The 25,299-nt window shown below is 36.4% G+C and overlaps 1 protein-coding gene across 5 annotated transcripts in view; it reads left to right on the top strand.

The window, feature by feature from the left end:
- LOC121381139 (formin-like protein) overlaps window positions 1-25,299 on the top strand; it is an 84,331-nt gene that overhangs the window by 35,603 nt on the left and 23,429 nt on the right. For 3 of the 5 annotated variants that reach the window (XM_041510288.1, XM_041510286.1, XM_041510283.1), the window contains 12 exons: window positions 565-766; window positions 1,465-1,541; window positions 2,928-3,021; window positions 3,412-3,489; window positions 4,964-5,074; window positions 5,688-5,837; window positions 6,456-6,504; window positions 7,027-7,079; window positions 8,245-8,383; window positions 9,719-9,754; window positions 20,292-20,450; window positions 21,909-22,033. In XM_041510288.1, the coding sequence (XP_041366222.1) occupies window positions 565-766; window positions 1,465-1,541; window positions 2,928-3,021; window positions 3,412-3,489; window positions 4,964-5,074; window positions 5,688-5,837; window positions 6,456-6,504; window positions 7,027-7,079; window positions 8,245-8,383; window positions 9,719-9,754; window positions 20,292-20,450; window positions 21,909-22,033 (1,273 nt within the window). The remainder of the gene's footprint in view (window positions 1-564; window positions 767-1,464; window positions 1,542-2,927; window positions 3,022-3,411; window positions 3,490-4,963; window positions 5,075-5,687; window positions 5,838-6,455; window positions 6,505-7,026; window positions 7,080-8,244; window positions 8,384-9,718; window positions 9,755-20,291; window positions 20,451-21,908; window positions 22,034-25,299) is intronic. The other 2 variants (XM_041510284.1, XM_041510285.1) reach the window with 2 other exon arrangements.

Genomic DNA, 25,299 nt, shown 5'->3' with positions numbered 1-25,299 from the left:
ATAATTACTAAATTATGGCAATTTTTTATATATTTGGGATACCCCCTCCCCCCAATTTCCTTCATGGGTATTTGGCAGGCTTAGTTCATCTTAATTACTGTGGGAACTGTAATCTTAGAAAAGTTAACAAATTAAAATGATCTTATACTTGAAGTAAAATTTCCCAGCTACATATATACTTTAAGAGAACATCATTGTGTTAACAGTTACAGTTAATTATTCTGTTGAGGGGCGGGATGTAGCCCAGTGGTCCTCGTCGGTGGGCCAATTGGGCTGTTTTTTGTTCTTGCCAGTTCTATCAAAGGCTGTGGTATGTGCTTTCCTGTCTAGGAAAGTGCATGAAAAAGATCCCTTTCTGCGTTAGGAGAAATGTAACGGGTTTCCTTTGTTGACTACAAGTCAGAATTACCAAATGTTTGACGTCCAGTAGGCAATGATTAATTAATCAATGTGCTCTAGTGGTGTCTTTAAACAAAACAATTTTTTTTTTTATTCTGTTGAAAACACGCTATGTTCATTGTTTCATTCATTCATATACTATAATAATTAACCTTTACCGTGTAGACGAGAACAGCTCCTGTCCCAGGAAAAGACGGCGAGCCTCGACTCTGGGTTAAGTCGGAGTCCCAACAGGAGGCTGAGGAGATCGAACACCCTGGGCTCTCCCCCCCGCAGTTTGAAATATTCCAGCAAACTCAACATGGGGGAGGCCCGTGATGATGTACACGTCTGCATAATGTGCCTACGAGCCATCATGAACCACCAGGTGATTTCAGGGTGTATCACAAGTTGTCGTAATAATGCTGTGTTCATTAGAAGTCGTAAATATCATATTTCCCAATTCACACGTTGTAAAGAGCGTTCATTGGTGAAGGAAGCTGTGAACACAAATTGTGAACTGGTGTATGATTTTCTGTCTCGATCTTTACAATTCATGGAAAAATGGCAGAATATAGACCATCCTTTCATCTTGTCTATAAATTATCTGAATGCTCTGCGCTTGGTGAAGTCGTGTTCATATTTTGGAACTTGAGAAATTCATAAAATGAACAGCATGTAATTGGGGAACTCATTCTTTTAAAACATTTTTATTCAGTTATTATTTAGGTTGTAAATTGTTATGCTGTTTGCTAAGTCATGAATGGTCAGTCTTGGGAGTAATAGTAATAGTGTCTCATGTTATATCTGGATGATTGGTCTTTTGATGAGTGGTTTGTACGTGTAGAAGTTTGTATGTGTAGAATGATTATATATAGCAATATTTTTGTTTATCTCATATTTCATGTCAACATTCTTTATCATGTGAATTTATAAATACAACATTGCAAGTACTTTATGCAAAGTAGTAAACATGTTGAATATATGAATTTTTTATGTTTGTAAATGTCATGTTTAATTGGTTAAATCTGTGTTGATAACTGTTGTGAAATATTTCTAATGTGATGTGTTTGATTTGTTTTGCAGTATGGTTTCAACCTTGTGATTTCCCACAGACAAGCCATTAACTGTATAGCTATGAGTTTGAATCACAGAAGTTTAAGGTGAGATGTTACAGTAATTGATAACCCACAGTAAGTAATGATCCCTTATGATTTCTTGGAACCACTTCTGAGGAAAGATTACAGTTGCAACCGGCCTCGGTGGTGTCGTGGTTAGGCCATCGGTCTACAGGCTGGTAGGTACTGGGTTCGGATCCCAGTCGAGGCATGGGATTTTTAATTCAGATACTGCCTAGACCCTGAGTGAGTGCTCTGCAAGGCTCAGTGGGTAGGTGTAAACCACTTGCACCGACCAGTGATCCATAACTGGTTCAACAAAGGCCATGGTTTGTGCTATCCTGCCTGTGGGAAGCACAAATAAAAAATCCCTTGCTGTCTGTCGTAAAAGAGTAGCCTATGTGGCAACAGCGGGTTTTCTCTAAAAAAACCAGTGTCAGAATGACCATGTGTTTGACGTCCAATAGCCGATGATAAGATAAAAAATCGGTGTGCTCTAGTGGCGTTGTTAAATAAAACAAACTTTACTTTACAGTTGCATACCCTTGTTTCAACCCGTGAAAATGGGCACTAAATTTTGGTTAATCTACAAACTTGTAACATCTTTGAATAAGTTAAAATTGAGTGAAACAAGTAAAAGTAAAGTTTGTTTTATTTAACGACGACACTAGAGCACATTGATTTTTTATCTTATCATCGGCTATTGGACGTCAAACATATGGTCATTCTGACACTGTTTTTAGAGGAAACCTGCTGTCGCCACATAGGCTACTCTTTTTACGACAGGCAGCAAGGGATCTTTTATTTGCGCTTCCCACAGGCAGGATAGCACAAACCATGGCCTTTGTTGAACCAGTTATGGATCACTGGTCGGTGCAAGTGGTTTACACCTACCCATTGAGCCTTGCGGAGCACTCACTCAGGGTTTGGAGTCGGTATCTGGATTAAAAATCCCATGCCTCGACTGGGATCCGAACCCAGTACCTACCAGCCTGTAGACCGATGGCCTGCCACGACGCCACCGAGGCCGGTGAGTGAAACAAGAGTCTGTGACATTAAAAAATAGACAAGATCTCCATAAGCGTTACTTCTCCAAGGTATACACATACATGTGCATTTTTTAAAATAATGAAAATTCATTTTGTGGTATTAGAAACACCAAGGTGACCATAAACACTTCAGACATATGGAATTGGATAATCTAAACAACGAAATCAAAGTAATGTCTTTTTTTCTTTGGTAAAAAAAACCCTCTCTAATAGAGAAAAACTATGCTGTAGAGTTTAAAAACCAGGGTCACTTTAAATTAACCCCTACTTTTCAATACCCTGCTCAATTTTGTAAAAAAAAGAAGAAATTATCTAGTATCATTTTGGTGTGTAATACAGTGTGAACTGCATGTCTTGACGATGTACCTGGTTTATTTTGCAGGACCAAGGCTTTAGTTTTAGAGTTGTTAGCCGCAGTTTGTCTTGTCAGTGGTGGACATGAGATTATCCTGTCAGCTTTTGATAACTTCAAAGAGGTAAATGTTTTTGTTATGAATATTGCAATGACTTGTAATATTACACATGTATTTGTGTTGGTAAACGAGAGGTAATGGGTAAATATTTATTCTTTAGGGGTAAATCTTTCATTCGCAGTATCATTTTAATTCTCATTATTTGATATTTTCATAGTAACAATACATATTGTAACTATTTTGTGGACTGAAATAAACTCTCATGTGAACAAGAGGAACATGACGAATGTGATAATGCAGTTTGTAATATGGATATTTTCAATTTTAAAGCAAATGGAATTTTAATAATCTTTTGGAAGTATGCAATTGATTTAATTGTATTTACAGTTCTTTTGTTCGATTTTTTGTTTATTTATTTTATCTTTTTTAAAATCTTTTTTCTTTTTTTTACAGATGTGTGGAGAGGGTCCACGGTTTGAAACACTAATGGATTATTTTAAAAATTATGAAGAATTCCACATAGACTTTATGGTAAGCATTCAGCTAATAAGATGTACATTTGTACATGTATTTAACTTTATGTAAGATGTACATGTATTTAACTTTATGTAAGATGTACATTTATTTAACTTTATGATAAGCATTCAGTTAATAAGATGGACATGTATTTAAATTTAGATTTATAACAGAATTCCTGATGTGGAAAAAAGATTTAGTTGATGATAGAAATATTCCAGATTAATTTCTTCGTATTAAAACTTTATGTGTACATAAAAGATGTGATGTTACCGTATATCGCTGTGTATTAGCCGACTTTTTTATACAAAAATTATCAAGTCAAAGGCTGGGGTCGGCTTATCTAAGGAGTCAACATTTTATTGGAAATGTAAAGTTAGAATAGTGACGTCACGGCTCGACTCGATCTATTGTCATTACTGTGCTCTGCATTTCCGCTTTCATAAAGGTTTAATATTGCATTTTAACACAAGCTATTACAAATAAAAGATATTAAAATTGTATATATATGTTCATCTTTAATAAATGTTGGTGTTTAAAAGTTATTTAGTAATATTTATCTGTTTAAACAACAATAAATAGTGACCGATCAAAACAATTTCGGAAAACTTCGCAGGTCACGTGTCATTACAAAACTGCTTACTAAACCGGTGAACACGTTAATTGTTCCAGCTTCATTTGTCTGGTTTGTCGGCTTGGGATTAATCGACACGGGTGGTTGGGTATGGTAGGGTATAGCCGACTAGTAATGAAAAGACCGATTAGCACAATCAACAATGCAAACAGTCACTGTGTTTTTAACGTGTGGCTGCAATCAAGAATGTTTAGGTATATTTCGCTATTTTGGTACTTATATTTTACGAGAAATAAATTAACCGGACACCGTTTCTATAAATAGAAATCGGCTACTGCTTCCGGATAAGTTTGCTGTGACAAATGACATTTGAAAGCAGATGTACTTTGTCATTTTGTAGACCACACAGACATCTGACTTGGTTAGTTTTATATAGGGGGGTCGGCTTATATACAAGGTCTATAATTTTAAAGCCGATTTGGAGGGTGAAACTAGGGGGTCGGCTAATGCATGGAGTCGGCTAATACACAGCGATATACGGTAGGTGAAATTTTAACATAGTAAATAATTCTTCTTGTGCATGCAATTAAATTTGTATTTAAAAACATTTTTGAAGAGGCTTTGACAGGTCTTCATTATAATTATTTTTGCTCTTCCATACATAACATTGTTGCTTTTATTCAGGTTTTTTTTTTTTTGTAATGAAAGTCTTCTTTAAAGCAAGCTTGAAAATGCAGTAACAGTAGCCATCAAAGATCACTGCCTTTTGCCTGTTAACGAACTCTCTGGCTTTATGTCTTGGTTTTGATTTTGTTTTTTGTAAACCTAGTAGCCAATGTAGTTTTGTCCTGGAGTGTCGTTCAAACATTCATTCATTCATTATGTCACTGACGGTGGTTATCTTTCATCATGCAGGTTGCCTGTATGCAGTTTATCAACATCGTTGTCCATTCTGTTGAGAATATGAATTTCCGCGTCCATCTTCAACACGAGTTCACTGAGATCGGCTTGGACGATTACCTGGAGGTAGGTGTGGTAGCCAGACACACACACACACACAGACAGACAGACAGACAGACAGACAGACAGACAGACAGACAGACAGACAGACAGACAGACACTCACTCACTCGCGCGCACACTCACTCACTCACTCACTCACTCACTCACTCACTCACTCACTCACTCACTCACTCACTCACTCACTCACTCACTCACTCACTCACTCACTCACACACACACACACACACACTCACACACACACACACTCACGCGCGCGCGTGCACACAAAAAAGACAAAACTATTCTTATATTTCAAAGAAGGCCACTTTATGGTTTGAAATCTACATAATTGGGTTTTTTCTTGTCATGTTGTGTTTTTCATATTAACTCATTTTCTGCATTATGATGATTAACATTACTTCTTTTTTTTTTAGTGACACCATTCAATCAAAATGGAGTAAATCAGCAGAAAGTTTGTAATTATTTCAAATTAAACATATTTTCAATAGTAACCTGTTAATAGCCAAAAGGTATAAAGTTATATTTAAACTGTCATATTGTAAGTTCATTAAATTGTTTTATAATACATAGAAAAGTGTTATATTTCCTATTAACCAAGTTAAACACTATATTGACAGAAACTTCGCCATACAGAGAGTGACCGGCTGGCAGTCCAGGTTCACGCCTACCTGGACAACATGATTGACGTCGCCCAGCTCCTCGAGGATTCCGAGACGAAGACGGAGGCGCTGGAGAAAGTGGCCGAGTTGGAAGATGAAGTTTCACATGTACGTTACATAGCACCATCTTACAGTTTGGTGGCTTAGTAGATCATTTTCACATGTACGTTACGTAACACCGTCTTGCAGTTTGGTGGCTTAGTAGATAATTTTCACATCATGTTAATGTCCGTCTTTTTTTGCACCGATATTACTTTTCACATTACGAACCTAAGCCATATCTTTAATAATTTTCTTTTAACCTTTTGGAATATTATAGCTTATTAAGGACTGGATAAGGATTTCGTAGAGGGAATAAATGACACAAACTCCCATTTTTTATAAAATAAAAGAATGACCAAGCATACATGATTGTAATAGGATATCATATTTTGGCTCACGTTATCTGTGATACTTGTTTCACAAACATTTTAAATGGCTTACATTAGCAAACATTGCTTAAAGATGAATTAACAGTAATTTAACTGCTTAATAGCAACATTACCAAAATTCAATAATATGAAAAAAATATGAATAACAAATGGGCTGTGATGACTATGTAGCTGGTTCAGTAAAGTATTTTGAAGATAATAGAGGTTTATATGTGTTTATTACCTTTTCAGGATTATTTTGTCTTCAGAACCAATGTCTTTTGCTGCTAAGCTAGTTTTTATTGTTGTATTTCAGGTAAATGAACGGTTGCAGGAAGTGGAGGAAGAGGCTCTGAGGAAAACAGGTATGGTGGATTACTCTAAACACACAACTAATATAATAATTGAAAAAAACGTTCCTGTTCATGTATGGCACAAAGTATGTTTAATGATAATGGAAAAAATATTTTTGTTAATTCCTAAACACAATTACGTTGATTTCATCATCTTTGTCAAATTTCAGACTTTACCGTTGGTTGAGGCCAGTTTTATTTGGTGCCCAGGAAACGTTTTCCTAAGTTTAATTACCTGCAACCCATCAACTTCATTTAATGCCTGTGTTCCTCATTTCAATCTTTCACCAACAATATAATGTATTAAAAGTTAAGCATGTAGAGTTTGTTTGTTTCTTTAAAAAAGGTATGAGTTTTTAGTGGATGCAGTGGGATGTAGCTAAGGAGTATAGCATTCATCCAAGCTGCAATAGAATAGATTGCCCTCGATGGACTTATTCATTCCTATGACTAGTAGATCAGTCCTGTCTATGTGAAAGTACTGCTTTTTTTTTAATGAAGTAGCCTGTGTGAAATATTTGGTTCTGTTTTCAGTGGAACTGGAGAAGCAACTGTCGGACGCACTAACGGAACTGGAGTCAATGAAGGTAATGGCTGTGTAGTGGTGAAGAAGCCCACCTTTTGAGTATATTTGGTCGTTAAAGTGCAGGTGTAACATACTCGGCATTTAAGCCTTTGTTTCTCATATCACCAAATGCTAACTAAAGCTAATTTTTATGAAGATGTTTCATTATCAAATCGCCAAGAAGCTAATTTGAAATTTATTACTAAAAACATGTGTTATAATAAAGTGTTAAATATAATTTATAGCTGTTTTTAAAAGTAATACATGACCAATAAATGAATATATCATAGATTTGGTCCACAGTATTCACTAAATTGCTGTGGTTCTAATTAAATTGTGGTGGGAGCTAGTCAGGTAGTAGAGCACTTGCCTGAGATGCTTGGCACATAGGATTGAACCCCCACATTGGCCCCATTATTTGACGCCCAACAGCTGGTCTCTATTTTTGTGCTGGGGTGTCGATAAACATACATTCATGGGTTCAATCTCTTAATGTTTGTTTTTTTACCATCCCATCCCGTGCTCCATGACTGGTATATCAAAGGATGTGGTATGTACTGTCCTGTATGTGGGAAAGTGCATATAAAAGATCCCTTGTAGTAATGGAAAAATAAAGCGGGTTTTCTCAGAAGTCCACTTGTTAATAAATTAATGTGCTATAATAGTGATGTTATAGAAAACAAACTATTGGGAAATATCCCTTGTTGCTAATGAAAAAATGTATAGTGTCAGTGTTTCTGCCAGAAAGAAATTTTTGGGTATGGTGCTATGAAATTGAATGCAACCACAGTCAACAGGGAGTATGGGGGCCTCCCCTAGAATGAAAATGGGTTAAATTTAGGGTTAGGGTTAAGAAAATCATACAGTAATGATAAGATTAATTAATTTTATGAAAAAGTTAACTTTAAAAAAACAAAATTTGGGTATGGTGCCATACCCGTTTTACCCTCTGGCAGAAACCCTGAGTGTGTTTCGTCTGAAGACCACATGTTAATAAATCAAGGTACTATAGCAATCCTGTTAGGTTAGGTCAGGTCTTAGGTTTTAATGTGCACATTCAGAACAAGCTGTTGTAGCACACACCTGTCATGGATGCAGGTGTCGACTTGTGCCGGTTCCTCCATCCAATAGTGCTGTTAAAGAAATGAAACTTCCTAAACTAACGAAACGTCTTGTGTGTTTGGCAGGACATGATGAAGGAGCAAGAGTATGAGATGAACACCCTGCGACTGACGGTCAACGAGAAGGACGAGGAGTCTCGCAAGAGACAGAGCATGCTGGACGCCAAGCTACAGGAGCTGGAGCACCTCCGTGTCCAGGTATCAGGTGAGATGGTCACTCCATGTTAACACAGTGCAGTGGGGGGCTGGGGTGTCCAGTGTTATACAGTCACAGTGTAGTGGGGGGAGGGGGGGGAGAGACAGAGCATGCTGGATGCCAAGCTACAGGAGATGGAGCACCTCTGCATCCAGGTCTCAGGTGAGATGGTCACTCCATGTTAACACAGTGCAGTGGGGGGCTGGGGTGTCCAGTGTTATACAGTCACGGTGTAGTGGGGGGAGAGACAGAGCATGCTGGACGCCAAGCTACAGGAGCTGGAGCACCTCCGCGTCCAGGTCTCGGGTAGATGGTCACTCCATGTTAACACAGTGCAGGGGGGGCTGGGGTGTCCAGTGTTATACAGTCAGTGTAGTGGGGGGAGGTGGGGGGAGAGACAGAGCATGCTGGACACCAAGCTACAGGAGCTGGAGCACCTCCGCGTCCAGGTTTCGGGTGAGATGGTCACTCCATGTTAACACAGTACAGTGGGGGGCTGGGGTGTCCAGTGTTATACAGTCACAGTGTAGTGGGGAGGGGGGTGACAGAGCATGCTGGACGCCAAGCTACAGGAGCTGGAGCACCTCCGCGTCCAGGTCTCGGGTGAGATGGTCACTCCATGTCAACACAGTACAGTGTGCTAGCCTGTGGGCAGAAGTACATATAAAAAAAAATCCCTTTGATGCTTTTTCACAGAACTGGGTTTCTTTTTTATGTCACAATTAGGATGTTTTATGTCTAAATAATATTCCTTTGGTCTCTAAGAAATAAGAAAAGGGCAGCACATTAAGCCCAACAACTGGTATGTCAAAGGTCGTGGGAAAAGTGCGCATATAAATTTTCCTTGCTGCTTATGGAAAAATGTTAGAGGTTTGCTGTGAAGAATATTTGACACCCATTAGCCAATGATTAATAAATCAGTGTGCTCTAGAGCTGTTTTTAAACCTTAAACTTTTTTTTGTTAAATGGTTTAAGTACAGTACTGTTTTTCTCATTCCAACCAGTGCACCACGACTGGTATTTCAAAGGCTGTGATATGTGATACATAAAAAAAATCTGTTGCTACTTATTTGAAAAATGTAGTGGTTTTCTCTAAGAATATATGTTAGTTACCAAATGTTTGACATTAATAGCCGATGATTAATAATATATCAATGTGTTCTAGTGGTGTCGTTAAACAAAACAACTTCAACTTTCTTTTTTAAACATTAAATGGTTTAAGTTCTGTACTATTTTTACTGGCGACATGATGTAGTTATAACATGTTGTAGCATGTTTTCTAATGAGACATATTGGTTTGACCTATTGAGAAATTCCATACTTACATTGACGCTGTTTTGTAAGGAATGGTGCCGCTTGCTAACGGTAAGATTGAAGCGGGTAAGTTGTTAGTTTTCTGTTTGAATTTCTTCAAGTTTTTACGTTCTCCCATTCCAGCAAGGTTCATACACCTGTGTGTAGTGAATTTAGCATGTGGAGAAATTCCTTCATTGTATTGTTTATCATCTATCATTATAAAACATCGAACAGCATCATTTTAGTACAAGGCAGCATACATTTCCTATATCTGCACTGTCTTTTTTTTTTTTGTCCTGCCACAGAATCCCTCTACCATAACAGTTTCATCTAGGAGCCAGATGGCACCTACTTCTATATTTATATAGATAGTATGAAATGTTTTAGTTGCCCAATGAAAAAAGTGGTCATGTATGTGACCAAATCGGCGACAATGAACAGGGCTGCACAGTAGTTTTCCTTTGTGCACAATATCTTAAACTGTTTATAGCCTTAAAATAAAATAAAAAGCCAGTTACGTTTTTTTCTTCAGCATTTTCACAGCAGTTGTAAAATCTTTGACAGAAAATGAATTATGTACTTACCCCTCGGCCCGTCTTCATTATTCTTTACCTGATAATTTAAAATATTTGATCATAATCCTTAATGCTTGTCTTGTCTGTTAGATTTTGATTTAAAAACAAATGGTGTTTCTTAAGCAGTTAATAGTTCTAGCACTGAATACTTCGCTGTCAGATTTCAATAGATATCATATGTACATTTACTTTCTAACACAAGCTTTCATTGCTCAACCCCTGCAATTAAGAAACTGTCGTGGAAAAATAGTTGTCCACTGCATTTTCCACAGTAATTTTTTCCCTTAACATGTTTGCAACACTAGATTGTAAGTAAATCTGAATGATGAGTTAGTTATTTGTTTTGTTTGCCAATATGCTGTAAGACTTATTTATACCAGTGGCGGTATTCTTGACATAACAGGTATGTGACATAACAGGTAACACTTGAATGACACGTGCACGTTCAAGAACAATGGGGATGCAAGGTGTCAGAATATATTTAATACGATATAGAATTAAAATATTTTATTGTTTTGATTAGGCTACCAGAAAAGGTAGCATATTTTGCCAATATAAATGATGGAGAAATTTTGATGAAACTATTGGAATGATCTCTCTCTATATATGTATATCTACAAATATCTCATCATCAGTCTGACCAAAACACTTCAAGTGACTTGTAGTTGTGTATCTTGAACATTTTATTGAAAATAAAACACCCGTAATGCACCTTAGCCATGGTTCAATGATGTATAATTGGTCCCCCCCCCCCCCCTGCAATCTAGTAGTCCCTGCAATGCACATGCTATGAACAGTTAACACAGTTCAATGACCTAGTTGATACTTGCATAATGCTGGTAATTTATATGTGTTTATGATCATGTCCGATGACGCTGATATTCAGATACTTAGTAATAACGGTGTAGTTACTATTTTAATAGTTAGTTTTAACCTGTTTTCAGTTCACTAAGTATATTTTATTTTTAACAATAAGGGGGGGGGAAAATCCAATATAGTCCATGGCAAAAAAAATGCTGCACATAACGAAAAACTCTGCAGCAATCTCCACGGCATTGCAAGTTGCCGCGGGCAATTGCAGGGGTTGATTGCCATTCTTTGATAGTTTAAAACTGCATTCTCTCATTCTTGCATGTGTTTTCATTGTTAATCTTTGATAGACCAGGGTTTTAGATGTCACAAACGTCACAGCAATAATACTTGTACCCAAATTAAGTATACCCAGAATAGCATGCCAAAACCAGTTGACCGTAAAACCAGTCACTTCAAAATTACTAAAATATAATCACCTCAAAATAATGCAAAATGCATTTCTCAGTATTTAGTGTCATAGTCTCTTCAGCCCTGTTAATAAAATTGTAACATTAAAAAAGATCTTGCTGGTTTAAAAAAATGTTAAAATAAAATTCAAATTCCAAAAAAATAATTGTAACAATGAAAAAGATCTTGCTTGGTTAAAAATTCAAAAAAATTAAATAAAAATTAAAAACAAAAATTTGTAACATTAAAAAAGATCTTGCTGGGTTAAAAATTCAAAAAATAATAATAAAAATTCAATTTTTTTGTTGTTGTAACATTAAAAAAGACCTTGCTGAGTTAAAAAACAGAAAAGAAATATATATATATATATATATATATATATATATATATATATATATATATATATATATATATATATATATATATATATATATATATATATATATTGCTGTATTAATGAGATCTAAAGCCCTGATAGACGTGTGGTGATTCCTGCACTACCTCTCCAGGCTTTCTGCCAGAAAATCATTTGAGAGTACACAATAAAAATACAACCGACCACAAGTGCCCGTACCAGGTGGTTATGGGTTTGGAATCTTTTGAAATTCAACAATGCATTTGATGTACTTTGATGCATTTTAAACAACAGTTCTCTTTCTATAATGTTTTAATTTTAAAAAATTTAAAATTTAAAAATTAATTTCCAAGATTTTAGGGGACAAAATTTTACCCTTCGTACCCTGTGGTAGAAAGCCTGCTCTCACTGTGTATTCTTGGTAGACACACTGAACATTGGAATCTTGTGCTATTAAAGGTACTTAGACCTCTTTCTACATTGTACAGTATTTGTCTGAATTTTATTTCTGAATATGTAAGCATCTATAGTTTAGTCTTGACACTTCATAACCCAAAATTTTCAAGTCGTATCTGGAGATGTGTAAATGTTTATGTTCTTGATCAGTGAAAATGTTCTAACATGTCATGGCAGGATCTGTTAGCTTAACATATTTACAAAATCCAATGTAAGTAAAATTCTGGTTCTGGCCAAATGGTCAAATCAAGACACTATTTTGAGCTTCTGTAGATATTATGTCAACGAAAAAGACACAGATGTACAGAGATGAATATTTTATGTGTAAAACATGTTTGAGCCCAAAGTACTGAATACATTGTTTAAAGAGGACTGCATGAGTACCTGTAATCATGGTTAATCTTTCTATCAGTCTGACCAATCATTTCTGGTACAGGGCTCGAAATTAAGAATTTGTTGCCTACGGCAATTTTTTAATGTTTTTGCCATAGGTAAAATGCTCACCGATGGCAATTTTGAGCCTGCCTACGGAAATTTTAAATTGGTACAACAAAAGTAGCTTTTGCAATAAATATAAAAATAAAATAAAATAGTCGGCAAAAAACTGCCATCAATGAAGCCCATGATCGATGGCAACTCCAGGGCTAGCTCTGGGTGAGCAAACCATTTTGCCAGATTGTGTAATGAACTTCAAAAATTGCAGAAATTGTCATTTATTTTCTAAAAATTGTCAATTATTACATAAAATTATTTTGCCAAACTAAAATAAAATTCGCCAACTGCTTTCAAAATTCATGACTGGTGAATTTGATGAGTGCCAGAGCTAGCCCTGCAAATCATATTTACAACTACAGCAATTGCCGTCGGTGCCGTTGTTGAGTTCAAGCCCTGCTGGTAGTGAAAAACAGAATGACTTCATTTTCATACAACCTTTCACCTTTCAATCCTTAGTAGACACAAAGAGAATGACTGGTTGTTTGTACAGCCTTTTATTTTTAATCCTCAGCAGATAAATGAAATGTCTTTAGTTTTATGCAATCTTTTGCTTGGAATCTTTAATGGACACAAGCACAATGACTATATTTTTTAACTTTTAATTGATGTTTATGTTCGTACAGTGTTTGACTATTAATCACAGTAGTGTATTGTAGACACAAAATGAATACTGATTGTGCAGATCTGTTGGTGTTGAGCTAGAGTAAATACACCTGCCAATTTTACTTTGCTGGTGAAAAGTGTATTGATTTTAACATATATCCATCAGTCATTTGTAAATTTAAAAACTGAATGGCTTCATTCTCGCACTCCACCTTTCACTGGATTTTAGTGTTAGATGAGTTAAACTTACATTTTGTGTTAATATACACTGGTACCTGTGTTTTGTAAATTAGTCATGAATGATGAAAGTAAAAGTTAACAAATGAATATTTAACAACATTCCAGCATATAATTTGGATAATAAAAAAATACATACATTTGATACCAGTCCAGTACAGCAATTTTGAGAAGTTTAAACTACTGTTCACCAAATTACCAAATGCAAAATTCAAGTTTAAAATTTGTTATGCTCAAACTGATGGGTTTTGTATGACATCACGTGATATCTTGTAACACAATATGATTTCAGTCACTACTGCAAGTCATTTATACAAAAATTGTAACATGGAATGCCACTATAAATTCTAACACTGTTATGGAAACTATCGACTCTGAATATAGTTCCTTTTAAACACTGATTCTATAGGTTCACAACACAATGTAGACTTGTTTTGTTTTTGTTACGAAAAGATGCATTTCTTTTCATTTACTTCATAAAAATAAATGATACTAATTATTAGTTTAAGTTGAATAGCTGTTTGGTTTTCATGCATAACAGTGTCAGTACAGTGTCAGGGTATGACAGATTAGTTCTTCATCCCGTTTCCTAGTCATGTGTTTGACATGTGAAGTTGTCAGTGCATAGTTGTCATGTACAACAAGACTGTGTTGTTGATTTTTACGTAGTTTGTCGTGTTATTTCTCTTGTTGTGTTTCTGTTTTTGCATGCAGTTCAGTAGTTTCTCAAAGTAAATAATATGGTAGAGTTAAAAGCACATGTAGATACATTTTGTAAATAATGGTTTTGTTATTGATAAAAACATTAAAAAAATAATTTAAGTACACATACTGGTACCTGTATGTTCATTTAGTTTGCAAATAATTATTTTTCCATAATGTGCAGTGTGCGATTTTGAGGAGAGTCGAGGTGCCCAAGGCTTGCAAAAATCATATATGACTCTCTAGCTTGGTTAGCATCATAAAAAATATTTGTACAAATTACATTGATTCTTCGAAATGACACAGTCAACATATATCTCAAAATCCTGGGAAACCACAATATTGAATAGCGATCTTTTCCATGGTTTCATGCAAAACATTTAGTGTATCTTCTGTTCTACTGGAGACGCACGGCAGGGCTCGCTGGGTTGGTGGTGGGCTCTTAGGATTTGTAAACATTTAGTGTATCTTCTGTTCTACTGGAGACGCACGGCAGGGCTCGCTGGGTTGGTGGTGGGCTCTTAGGATTTGTAAACATTTAGTGTATCTTCTGTTCTACTGGAGACGCACGGCAGGGCTCGCTGGGTTGGTGGTGGGCTCTTAGGATTTGTAAACATTTAGTGTATCTTCTGTTCTACTGGAGACGCACGGCAGGGCTCGCTGGGTTGGTGGTGGGCTCTTAGGATTTGTAAACATTTAGTGTATCTTCTGTTCTACTGGAGACGCACGGCAGGGCTCGCTGGGTTGGTGGTGGGCTCTTAGGATTTGTAAACATTTAGTGTATCTTCTGTTCTACTGGAGACGCACGGCAGGGCTCGCTGGGTTGGTGGTGGGCTCTTAGGATTTGTAAACATTTAGTGTATCTTCTGTTCTACTGGAGACGCACGGCAGGGCTCGCTGGGTTGGTGGTGGGCTCTTAGGATTTGTAAACATTTAGTGTATCTTCTGTTCTACTGGAGACGCACGGCAGGGCTCGCTGGGTTGGTGGTGGGCTCTTAGGATTTGTAAACATTTAGTGTATCTTCTGTTCTACTGGAGACGCACGGCAGGGCTCGCTGGGTTGGTGGTGGGCTCTTAGGATTTGTAAACATTTAGTGTATCTTCTGTTCTACTGGAGACGCACGGCAGGGCTCGCTGGGTTGGTGGTGGGCTCTTAGGATTTGTAAACATTTAGTGTATCTTCTGTTCTACTGGAGACGCACGGCAGGGCTCGCTGGGTTGGTGGTGGGCTCTTAGGATTTGTAAACATTTAGTGTATCTTCTGTTCTACTGGAGACGCACGGCAGGGCTCGCTGGGTTGGTGGTGGGCTCTTAGGATTTGTAAACATTTAGTGTATCTTCTGTTCTACTGGAGACGCACGGCAGGGCTCGCTGGGTTGGTGGTGGGCTCTTAGGATTTGTAAACATTTAGTGTATCTTCTGTTCTACTGGAGACGCACGGCAGGGCTCGCTGGGTTGGTGGTGGGCTCTTAGGATTTGTAAACATTTAGTGTATCTTCTGTTCTACTGGAGACGCACGGCAGGGCTCGCTGGGTTGGTGGTGGGCTCTTAGGATTTGTAAACATTTAGTGTATCTTCTGTTCTACTGGAGACGCACGGCAGGGCTCGCTGGGTTGGTGGTGGGCTCTTAGGATTTGTAAACATTTAGTGTATCTTCTGTTCTACTGGAGACGCACGGCAGGGCTCGCTGGGTTGGTGGTGGGCTCTTAGGATTTGTAAACATTTAGTGTATCTTCTGTTCTACTGGAGACGCACGGCAGGGCTCGCTGGGTTGGTGGTGGGCTCTTAGGATTTGTAAACATTTAGTGTATCTTCTGTTCTACTGGAGACGCACGGCAGGGCTCGCTGGGTTGGTGGTGGGCTCTTAGGATTTGTAAACATTTAGTGTATCTTCTGTTCTACTGGAGACGCACGGCAGGGCTCGCTGGGTTGGTGGTGGGCTCTTAGGATTTGTAAACATTTAGTGTATCTTCTGTTCTACTGGAGACGCACGGCAGGGCTCGCTGGGTTGGTGGTGGGCTCTTAGGATTTGTAAACATTTAGTGTATCTTCTGTTCTACTGGAGACGCACGGCAGGGCTCGCTGGGTTGGTGGTGGGCTCTTAGGATTTGTAAACATTTAGTGTATCTTCTGTTCTATTGGAGACGCACGGCAGGGCTCGCTGGGTTGGTGGTGGGCTCTTAGGATTTGCAAACAGGGAGTCCTTACGACACTTAAATATTTTAAACCAAAATCCCACACTGATGTGCTGAATGGAATACTGCTAAATTATCTTAGCATGACTAGAATGTTTCATAGAATCATTTAATGCTGTAAAATATAACTTGTAAATAAATGCATTTAGTTTTTGAGGTGTGTGTGTACATGTATGTCGAAAATAAACATTAAAAAGTGAGAGAAAAAAAACACCCACCAAAATTTATTATTAACAATAATTGAAATTTAAATGCATATACCTTTTACATGGCCAGCCTGAAGACAATTATTGCAGGTTTTATTAAGTGGTTTTTTTGTTTGTTTTTCTTGTAACAGTTAAATGTTAAATTCATGATATCAAGTCACATAGTTATAAATTTATTAAAGGCCACATTTTGTATTCACTCAATTATCTAATATTTAATGCAAAGTGACTTCACTATAATAACTGATACATGTACAATGTATATGTAGGGTTAAAAGAATGATTTTTGTTACTCCATTACTATTTCAGCAGTGTTCGAGATTAACCATATCGCGATATCCCGGGGATAGCAGATTTTAATTTTAGATACCAGACTTCAAGAACCCAGTATCCCGTTGGGACACCATATAATGCTGTTTTGTAATTTTTATTTTTCATTGAAACAATAAAGTAACAGTAGGTTCAAGCTCAAACCTAATGCTACACCATAACAATATTTCCTCACTGAAATACACCGAAAAGGCAAGTAGCCATTATAAAATGTTTTCAACCAATACAGCCTTTTTCTATTTACTAAAATTAAAATTGGCTTGCTTGATATTTGAATATCAGGTAACCATATCCAAAAGTTTAAGTGGGATACTAAATTGTCAGATGGGATACCAGATTTTAAAATGTTTGTATTTAACTGGGATACTGCACAAATATTTTAATCTCGAATACTGTTCAGCTTTGTAATTTTAAAGTAATGAGTAGGACAATTCTTGATAGTAATTATTAGTACCATATGTATTGCATTACCAAGAAGCTTAACAAGTACTGGCAATTCTGTGTTGATACCTTATCTTTCTTAGTACATGTTGTATATTCTAGATTATCTATCTTAGACATTTTAAACTGTATTATGCTCTGTTTTCTATATTCTTCTTTACCTTGGTCAGTAACGTAACACTGTCTGCATCATATTTAAAGTATGTTTACCAGTCATAGTTTGGTTATAATGCGTAGACCTGTAGATAACTGATCTTAATAAACTGTAGGCTGGCATTTTCGTCTTTGCTACCATTTGTAATCTGTTAATTACATGTATTTAATATTTCTTGTGAGCTGTTATGGTAGCACTATGCCAAATATTAAATCCAGCTGGGTCAAAGTTTTATCACAGATAACAGTTTTGTTGATACAGTTTGAAGGGTATCTCATTTTTAAAATCTCAGTCAATACTACCAATCCTGTCATTGGTGATAAATTTGACAGTGTTCTTTTTTGTCTGAATTTATATATATATATATATATATATATATATATATATATATATATATATATATATATATATAGATATAGATATAGATATATACATATATACATACACATACACGTACACGTACACGTACACAGACACATATAGATATAGATATAGATATATATATATATATAATATATATATATATATATATATATATATAGCCATGCCATGGGCAATAAATGTGTGCAATGTCATTTCATCTAGTACCAATATATCAATACCTGTGTGATTGAAACATGTACCTGTAAACCCAAACACTACAAATTTTATGCAAAACTAGGGATGTTGTAAAAACATCCAGTTATATAAAAAAAATGAGCCATTTTCTTCAGTTAATACTTTGGGGGAGGTGTTACAGTAATCATATTTATGAGTCATGGTTTGCTTGATATATCGCATATAGTATTTTTTATTCACATACATTAACATTGTCACCTATTGGATTCTATTTGGTATAGTACAACCGTAACTAGTTTGGCAATTAAGCTTTTTCGACTTCAGCTGGATTGCCAATCTCTGTTGTAAGCCATTGGCTGACTGCTACTCTGTAAACTGTTGACCAGCTTACGGTAGTCACTGACTTTGTAGGAGGCTTGTTAGTGGCTGATCTTTATATTATGCTGTAGTTGGGCTATTTCGTTTGGTCAAGATTGGCTTATTAACTGTAGTTGTCCTCCTGCCCCTTCCCTCGATGAAACTGTCTCCATAAACCCCATACCTTTCAAGACATAGAGGCGGGATCTATCTGAGTCAGTAGAGTGCTTGCCTGAGGTGTTTGCATCATAAGATCGAACCCTCTCAGTGGACCCATTCTCGGATTGTGTTTTTTTCCCTGTCCCAACCAATGCTCCATGACTGGTATATTATCAAAGGCTATGGTTAGTGCTGTCCTGTCTGGAAAGTACATGTAAAATATCAATTTCTGCTCATGGAAATTTTTTTTTTTAGCTGGTTGCCTCAGACTACATGTACATGTCAGAATTACCAAATGTTTAATATCCAGTTGGTAATGACTAAACAATTAATGTGCTCTAATGGTGTTGTTAAACAAAACAAACTTTTAACTTTCATCACTGTATTAAAATTAGTAAATTTCTTGATAATGTTATGTTGAAGCTAGATGAATAACGACTTACAGAATTGGTATGTTGAGGACTACATTTGTTATTTTACTGGTGAGCTACACGTTGGTGGTAGGTGACATCTGTTAGGTGTGGTGGTTTAGCTCAGTGGTAAAGCACTCGCCTGATGTACGGTCAGTCTAGGTTTGATCCCCATCGGTGGGCCCACTGTCTGTTCCAGCCAGTCCTCCACAATTGGTGTAACACAAAGTCTATGTACTATCCAGCCTATGGGATACTGAATATAAAAAATCCCTGGCTACTAATCAAAGAGTAGTCCATTTGGGTGATGGCATTGGGTTTCCTTTCTCATTATCTGTGGATCTTAATCATATGTCCGACACCATATAACCGTAATTAAAATGTGTTGATTGCATCGTTAAATACAACATTCCATCCTTTCTGTTAGTGATAGGCTGCGTTTGTTAGGCAGCTGTGGTGTAAACTTCAATAGTGTAGTGGCTAACCAGTTGGTTGCATAAGGCTTAGCGGCTATAGCTTGCATAAGGGTTTAAACTATCATAAAACTATGTTTGTTATAATCTACAGTTGAGCTGTCCTGTTGACTGTTAGTTTGTGTATTATACTTGAAGGATAAATAGCTGATACTATGCATGTGTTGCAAGTTCGCTAGAAGGCTCCTATAGTGCATATTTTAAAAGATTCTAGATTGTTAACTAGTTCACAAGTACTACAGTTCAGATGTGTAGATGCTGACTAAACATCGAGATTAATAATTTTGAGGACTTAACTACTAGTCTACAACTGTATGCACATTGTGGCCATGCATTGTAATTCTAAGTAATAACATGTTCAGGAGGGCAAGTGTTTACCGGGACTCATTAACAATTTAGCATGATGTACAATGAACGGTGATGATCACCCGCAAACACTTGACCTTCAGAGTTCTGAATGTGCCATTTGATGCAAAATATGTACTTATAACATTACATCTTTAGTAACAGAGCTCTGTTCTCAGTGATACCATCTTTTTTTAACACTGACACAGACTTTAAGTTGTGAACTAAATTTACAATTATGGTTATTCAAATAAAACTCACATTTTGAACTGTCACCTAATTGTTTTTGTTTTTTGTTTTTTTCCTACAGATGATCCTGGTGCGCCCGGACTGCCGCCTGTTCCAATTTCCATACCAAAAGCTGTTTCTCCACCACCCCCACCTCCCCCTCCTCCCCCACCACCACCCCCATTTTCAGGAGCACCTCCACCGCCTCCACCACCAGGAGCTGGAATACCCAATGTTGCAGGTAAAAACAGAACTAATCTTTTGATAGTTGATTCAGGCATTTTGCTTAGGCAGGTTTTGAAATAAATCGAAAACAGTCGTTCAGATTACCAGGGGGTTTACCATATGTGAAGAAAGTCTTGAACAGTACTTCGTTGTATTGTGAGCTATACTGAAACACAGGAAGGTACTGCAAAGCATTGACCTATATTTCAGATCAGAGTGTTTTAATATTAACCCTCTGTGCTGGAAGCAGCATCTGCAGTTAAGTCACCTTTAATATGTTTGATAGCAAACAAATTAATTTCAAATACAGTAGAATCTCCTTGCGTCAAACTCGAAAGGGTCAAATACACAGCAATGCTTGAACCAAAAAATTATGTCCCGAGTTGCACTTACTCGTCGTTGACCGAATGGTTAGGTCAAACTACCTGATGGGTCGAATACTTTCTCGAGCATCAACTGGTTTGAGCCAACAGGATTCTACTGTATTTATATTTATACATTACTGATAACAGCTTTACAATAATAATAATAATAATAATAACAGTAGTATTCTGTATTTTTATTTATACATTACTGATAACAGTTGTATAATAATAATAATAATAATAACAGTATTCTACTGTATTTATATTTATACATTACTGATAACAGCTTTACAATAATAACAACAGTATTCTGTATTTTTATTTATACATTACTGATAACAGCTGTAATAATAATAATAACAACAGTATTCTGCTGTATTTATAGTTATACATTACTGACAACAGCTGTATAATAATAATAACAGGATTCTACTGTATTTATATTTATACATTACTGAGAACAGCTTTACAATAATAATAATAATAATAACAGTAGTATTCTGTATTTTTATTTATACATTACTGATAATAATAATAACAACAGTATTCTACTGTATTTATATTTATACATTACTGATAACAGCTTTACAATAATAATAATAATAACAACAGTATTCTGTATTTTTATTTATACATTACTGATAACAGCTGTAATAATAATAACAACAGTATTCTGCTGTATTTATAGTTATACATTACTGACAACAGCTGTATAATAATAATAACAGTATTCTGCTGTATTTATATTTATACATTACTGATAACAGCTTTATAATAATAATAATAATTGTTACAGGCTGTGAATTTAGCATGATTCTGTGCTGCCAAGAATCCCACATTTTGGGTCAGAAGTGTAAGATTATGAGATGGAATTCTAAAAACAAAAAAGATCTGTATTACATCATTTTATGATCTTTCTAGAATCCTAAAGAAATCCCCAAATTCAATGCCTGATTACTCGGAAAAGATCTAAACACTATAACAATGTATGTGTTTCAATCAGTCTGTTATTAAAATATTGATAAATCCTGTAAGGGGATGACTATCAACTCACTAGAGTAACCTCTTGACTACGCAGTAAACATTGTTTATTTCCTGTTTTCTTTCAGCCATGACAATAAAGCGTAAAATACAAACAAAATACCGACTACCAATCCTGAACTGGACTCCACTGAAGCCGCAGCAGGTTAAGGGAACGATATTCTCCGATCTGGACGATGAGAACCTTTATGAGGTAATTCACTGCTGTTTAATTTACTTAATTACTTAATTAGTGCTGTGATGTTAATTATGTCCTGTCATGAAATTGTTACAAGCTAGAAAACTTATTAAATTGTGAAGATCACAACAGTTTATAAATATAAAGTTAAGAAATGGAAAAGCCCATCTGGTAACACAGGGCCGGCAGTGGCTGAGGAAGATACAATGTTGGCCAGAGATTTAATCCCAGTTTGCAGCTCATTTAGCAGAATAAATTAAGACTAATTATTGACCTCTTCACAAACAGAGGTGGGATGTGATGGTAAATTGCTTACCTGATGCATAATCGATAGGCACATTAGGCTGTTTCTCATTCCAGCCAGTGCTACACAACTGGTTAACAAAGACCGTGGTATGTACTATCCTGTCTGTAGAATTGTGCATATAAAAGATACCTTGCTGCTAATCGAAAGAAGTAGCCCATGGAGTATCGGCTGCAAGTGTCTTCTCATATATGTGGTCTTTAACTATTAAAGGAAACCGGACACCAAAAGACATGTAGTGTGTAATGGATTAAGTTAGCGTCAAAGACCGCATTACTCTAACGCCCGGCTCGCTGCGATGCACCGATCAGCTGCGCGTCTTAGGTTTGGGGTAAAAACGGAGTGGGCGGGATTATGCATAGATCTGAATGAAAGCGAGGCAATACGTCATCGGTGAGAGTTACCAAGCAATACCGGTACACATGTTGATTCTTTGGTTGTGCCTTTTAGTCGTCTTTTTTTCTTTGTTTTTTTTGTCTCCAGGTTTATCGGAAATTTAATTTACAAGATAATTAGCGTTATTATATACTGTCGATGTAATTATATGATGGTTAACTGCGCAGTGTTTAACTGCAACAGTAACAGCAATGCATCCCAAGAAACGGCCAACATCATGGTTTCGATTTCCAAAAAGTTGTTTTAAAACATGGACGCTTTATTGTCGTCGAACGGGCTTTACACCAACTAAATACAGCAGGTTATGGTACATTTACAATGTGAAAATTAAAACAAGTATGTACTTAAGATATACATTAAATAAAGGTATTGCAATTTGTTCACATACAAATATTTAAACTTCACATTTATTTACCTATAATTACCAAATTAATTTTCACCGACAGCCCATAACGACTCCATACTAACGTCTCTTGATCTAGTTGGTTTGTTAACCTGATAACAAAACACCTTCAAAACATGAATTATTACGTTAGTTAACAATGTTTATAGTCAGTTCAGTATATTGTCATTAAAATTAAAATGCTAACACTTTGGCAGGAACAACATATGTACTGTAGCCAGAAGGAATGATGGTTAATTAGTTTTAAAGCTAATGTCGATTATTAAAGCATAATAAAATTGTACTTTTCAATGCTTTCTGTATGTCATATTAAAAATACTCTACACCATATAATTATTTTAATACCTACCCTGGGTTTCTGCCAGAGGGTGCGGAGGGTAAACTTACATGTATGTACTAAAAAATCTCAGAAATTAATGTATGTATATATATATATAATGTTTTATTTTTTCGATAGATTATAGTAACATAATTGCTGTTTAAAATTTATAAAAGTGCATGAAATAAAATGTTCAATAAAAACCCCCATTTCAAACATAACCACCCAATATACTCCTTTGAATATATTTAGTTTTTACAGGCCCGTAGGAACGACTTGGGGGGGGGGGGGGGGGGGGGGGCACTGACGGACCGGGTATAAACTCTACATCAGATTTTGGTTACAATGGCAAAAATTAATGTGATAAAGAAAAGCTCACAAGTGGGGGGCACCCTCCCCTTCCCCAGTTCCTATGGGCCTGTTTTATTACGTACCCTCAAATTATTTTCTGGCAGAAAACCTGGTACCTTTGGCAAAGGTTGAAACAATTGGTTGTCTAATTTTCGACTGTTACCATAAAATAATATAATTAATCACTTTTGGCATCTAGCCATTTAAAGCAAAATTAACAATAGTTACCACATGGAATAAGCATCATATATTATTTTGTTTTACCTGTAATATATTTTACCTGTAATATATTTTCATCAGGACTTCCTTCTTCCTCCATGAATGATTAAAGAAAATAACACTGGATATATTGTAATTATTTTTATTTTATTCCAATATATAACAAATGTGTTTTATGTCAGTATGTGGAGCAAACTACCTGAAACAGTTGGTTTGAAATCATGATTACAAAATCCTAAAGATAAAAGGAACTGGTTCCTAACCTCACCCTCTACATATTATCTACATTTGTATAGGCCTGTAGGAACGATATTTGAAGTGGGGGGGGGGGGGGGGGGGGGGGGATACAGTCTCTAGTGAGGGATACAAACTAGATTTGTATCTTTATATCATCTTTATTTATGCAAACCGGCCTCAGTGGCGTCGTGGTAGGCCATCGGTCTACAGGCTGGTAGGTACTGGGTTCGGATCCCAGTTGTGGCATGGGACTTTTAATCCAGATACCGACTCCAAACCCTGAGTGAGTGCTCCGCAAGACTCAATGGGTAGGTGTAAACCACTTGCACCGACCATTGATCCATAACTGGTTCAACAAAGGCCATGGTTTGTGCTATCCTGCCTTTGGGATGCGCAAATAAAAGATCCCTTGCTGCTAATCGGAAGAGTAGCCCATGTAGTGGCAACAGCGGGTTTCCTCTCAAAAATCTGTGTGGTCCTTAACCATATGTCTGAAGCCATATAATCGTAAATAAAATGTGTTGAGTGCGTCGTTAAATAAAACATTTCTTTCTTTCTTTATTTATGCAAAGTAGTGAAAATTTAAAACATACATTTTCATCCTAGAGTGTGTGATGGAGAACAAGCCCTAGGCCCGCCCCTCCCCAGTTCCTACAGGCCTGTTGTATTTTATATTAATAAATGCAAAGACTACATAATAATATTGTCGATAAGTTGTAAAGTGATTGTCAGTATGTGGCAACAGTATAATATTTTCCAACATTTCTGTGTTTCTGTACCCGGCTGTGGACAGTTTCGGCAGACTGGTAACACATTTTCTTAATAATTAAAAATACACGGTTTAACCAAACACATTAAAACTTGGAGGGTAACTAGTTAAGAGAACAAAGTTTTTTGTTAAATTATTATTTCTTGCTTTGGTGAGGAGGGGACGCTTTTTGCAAATTTGCAAAATAGGCCTATGGAATATCCACTGACGTGTCATATTTACATCTATGCTGAACAAGGTTTATGATGAAATATTATAAAATTTTGTGTGCTTTTCTTCTAAT

This window comes from Gigantopelta aegis, chromosome 9 (assembly GCF_016097555.1).
Source record: "Gigantopelta aegis isolate Gae_Host chromosome 9, Gae_host_genome, whole genome shotgun sequence".
Lineage (NCBI taxonomy): Eukaryota > Metazoa > Mollusca > Gastropoda > Neomphalida > Peltospiridae > Gigantopelta > Gigantopelta aegis.
Note: the sequence above shows the minus strand (reverse complement) of the source record. Positions and strands in the feature narration are given on the sequence as shown.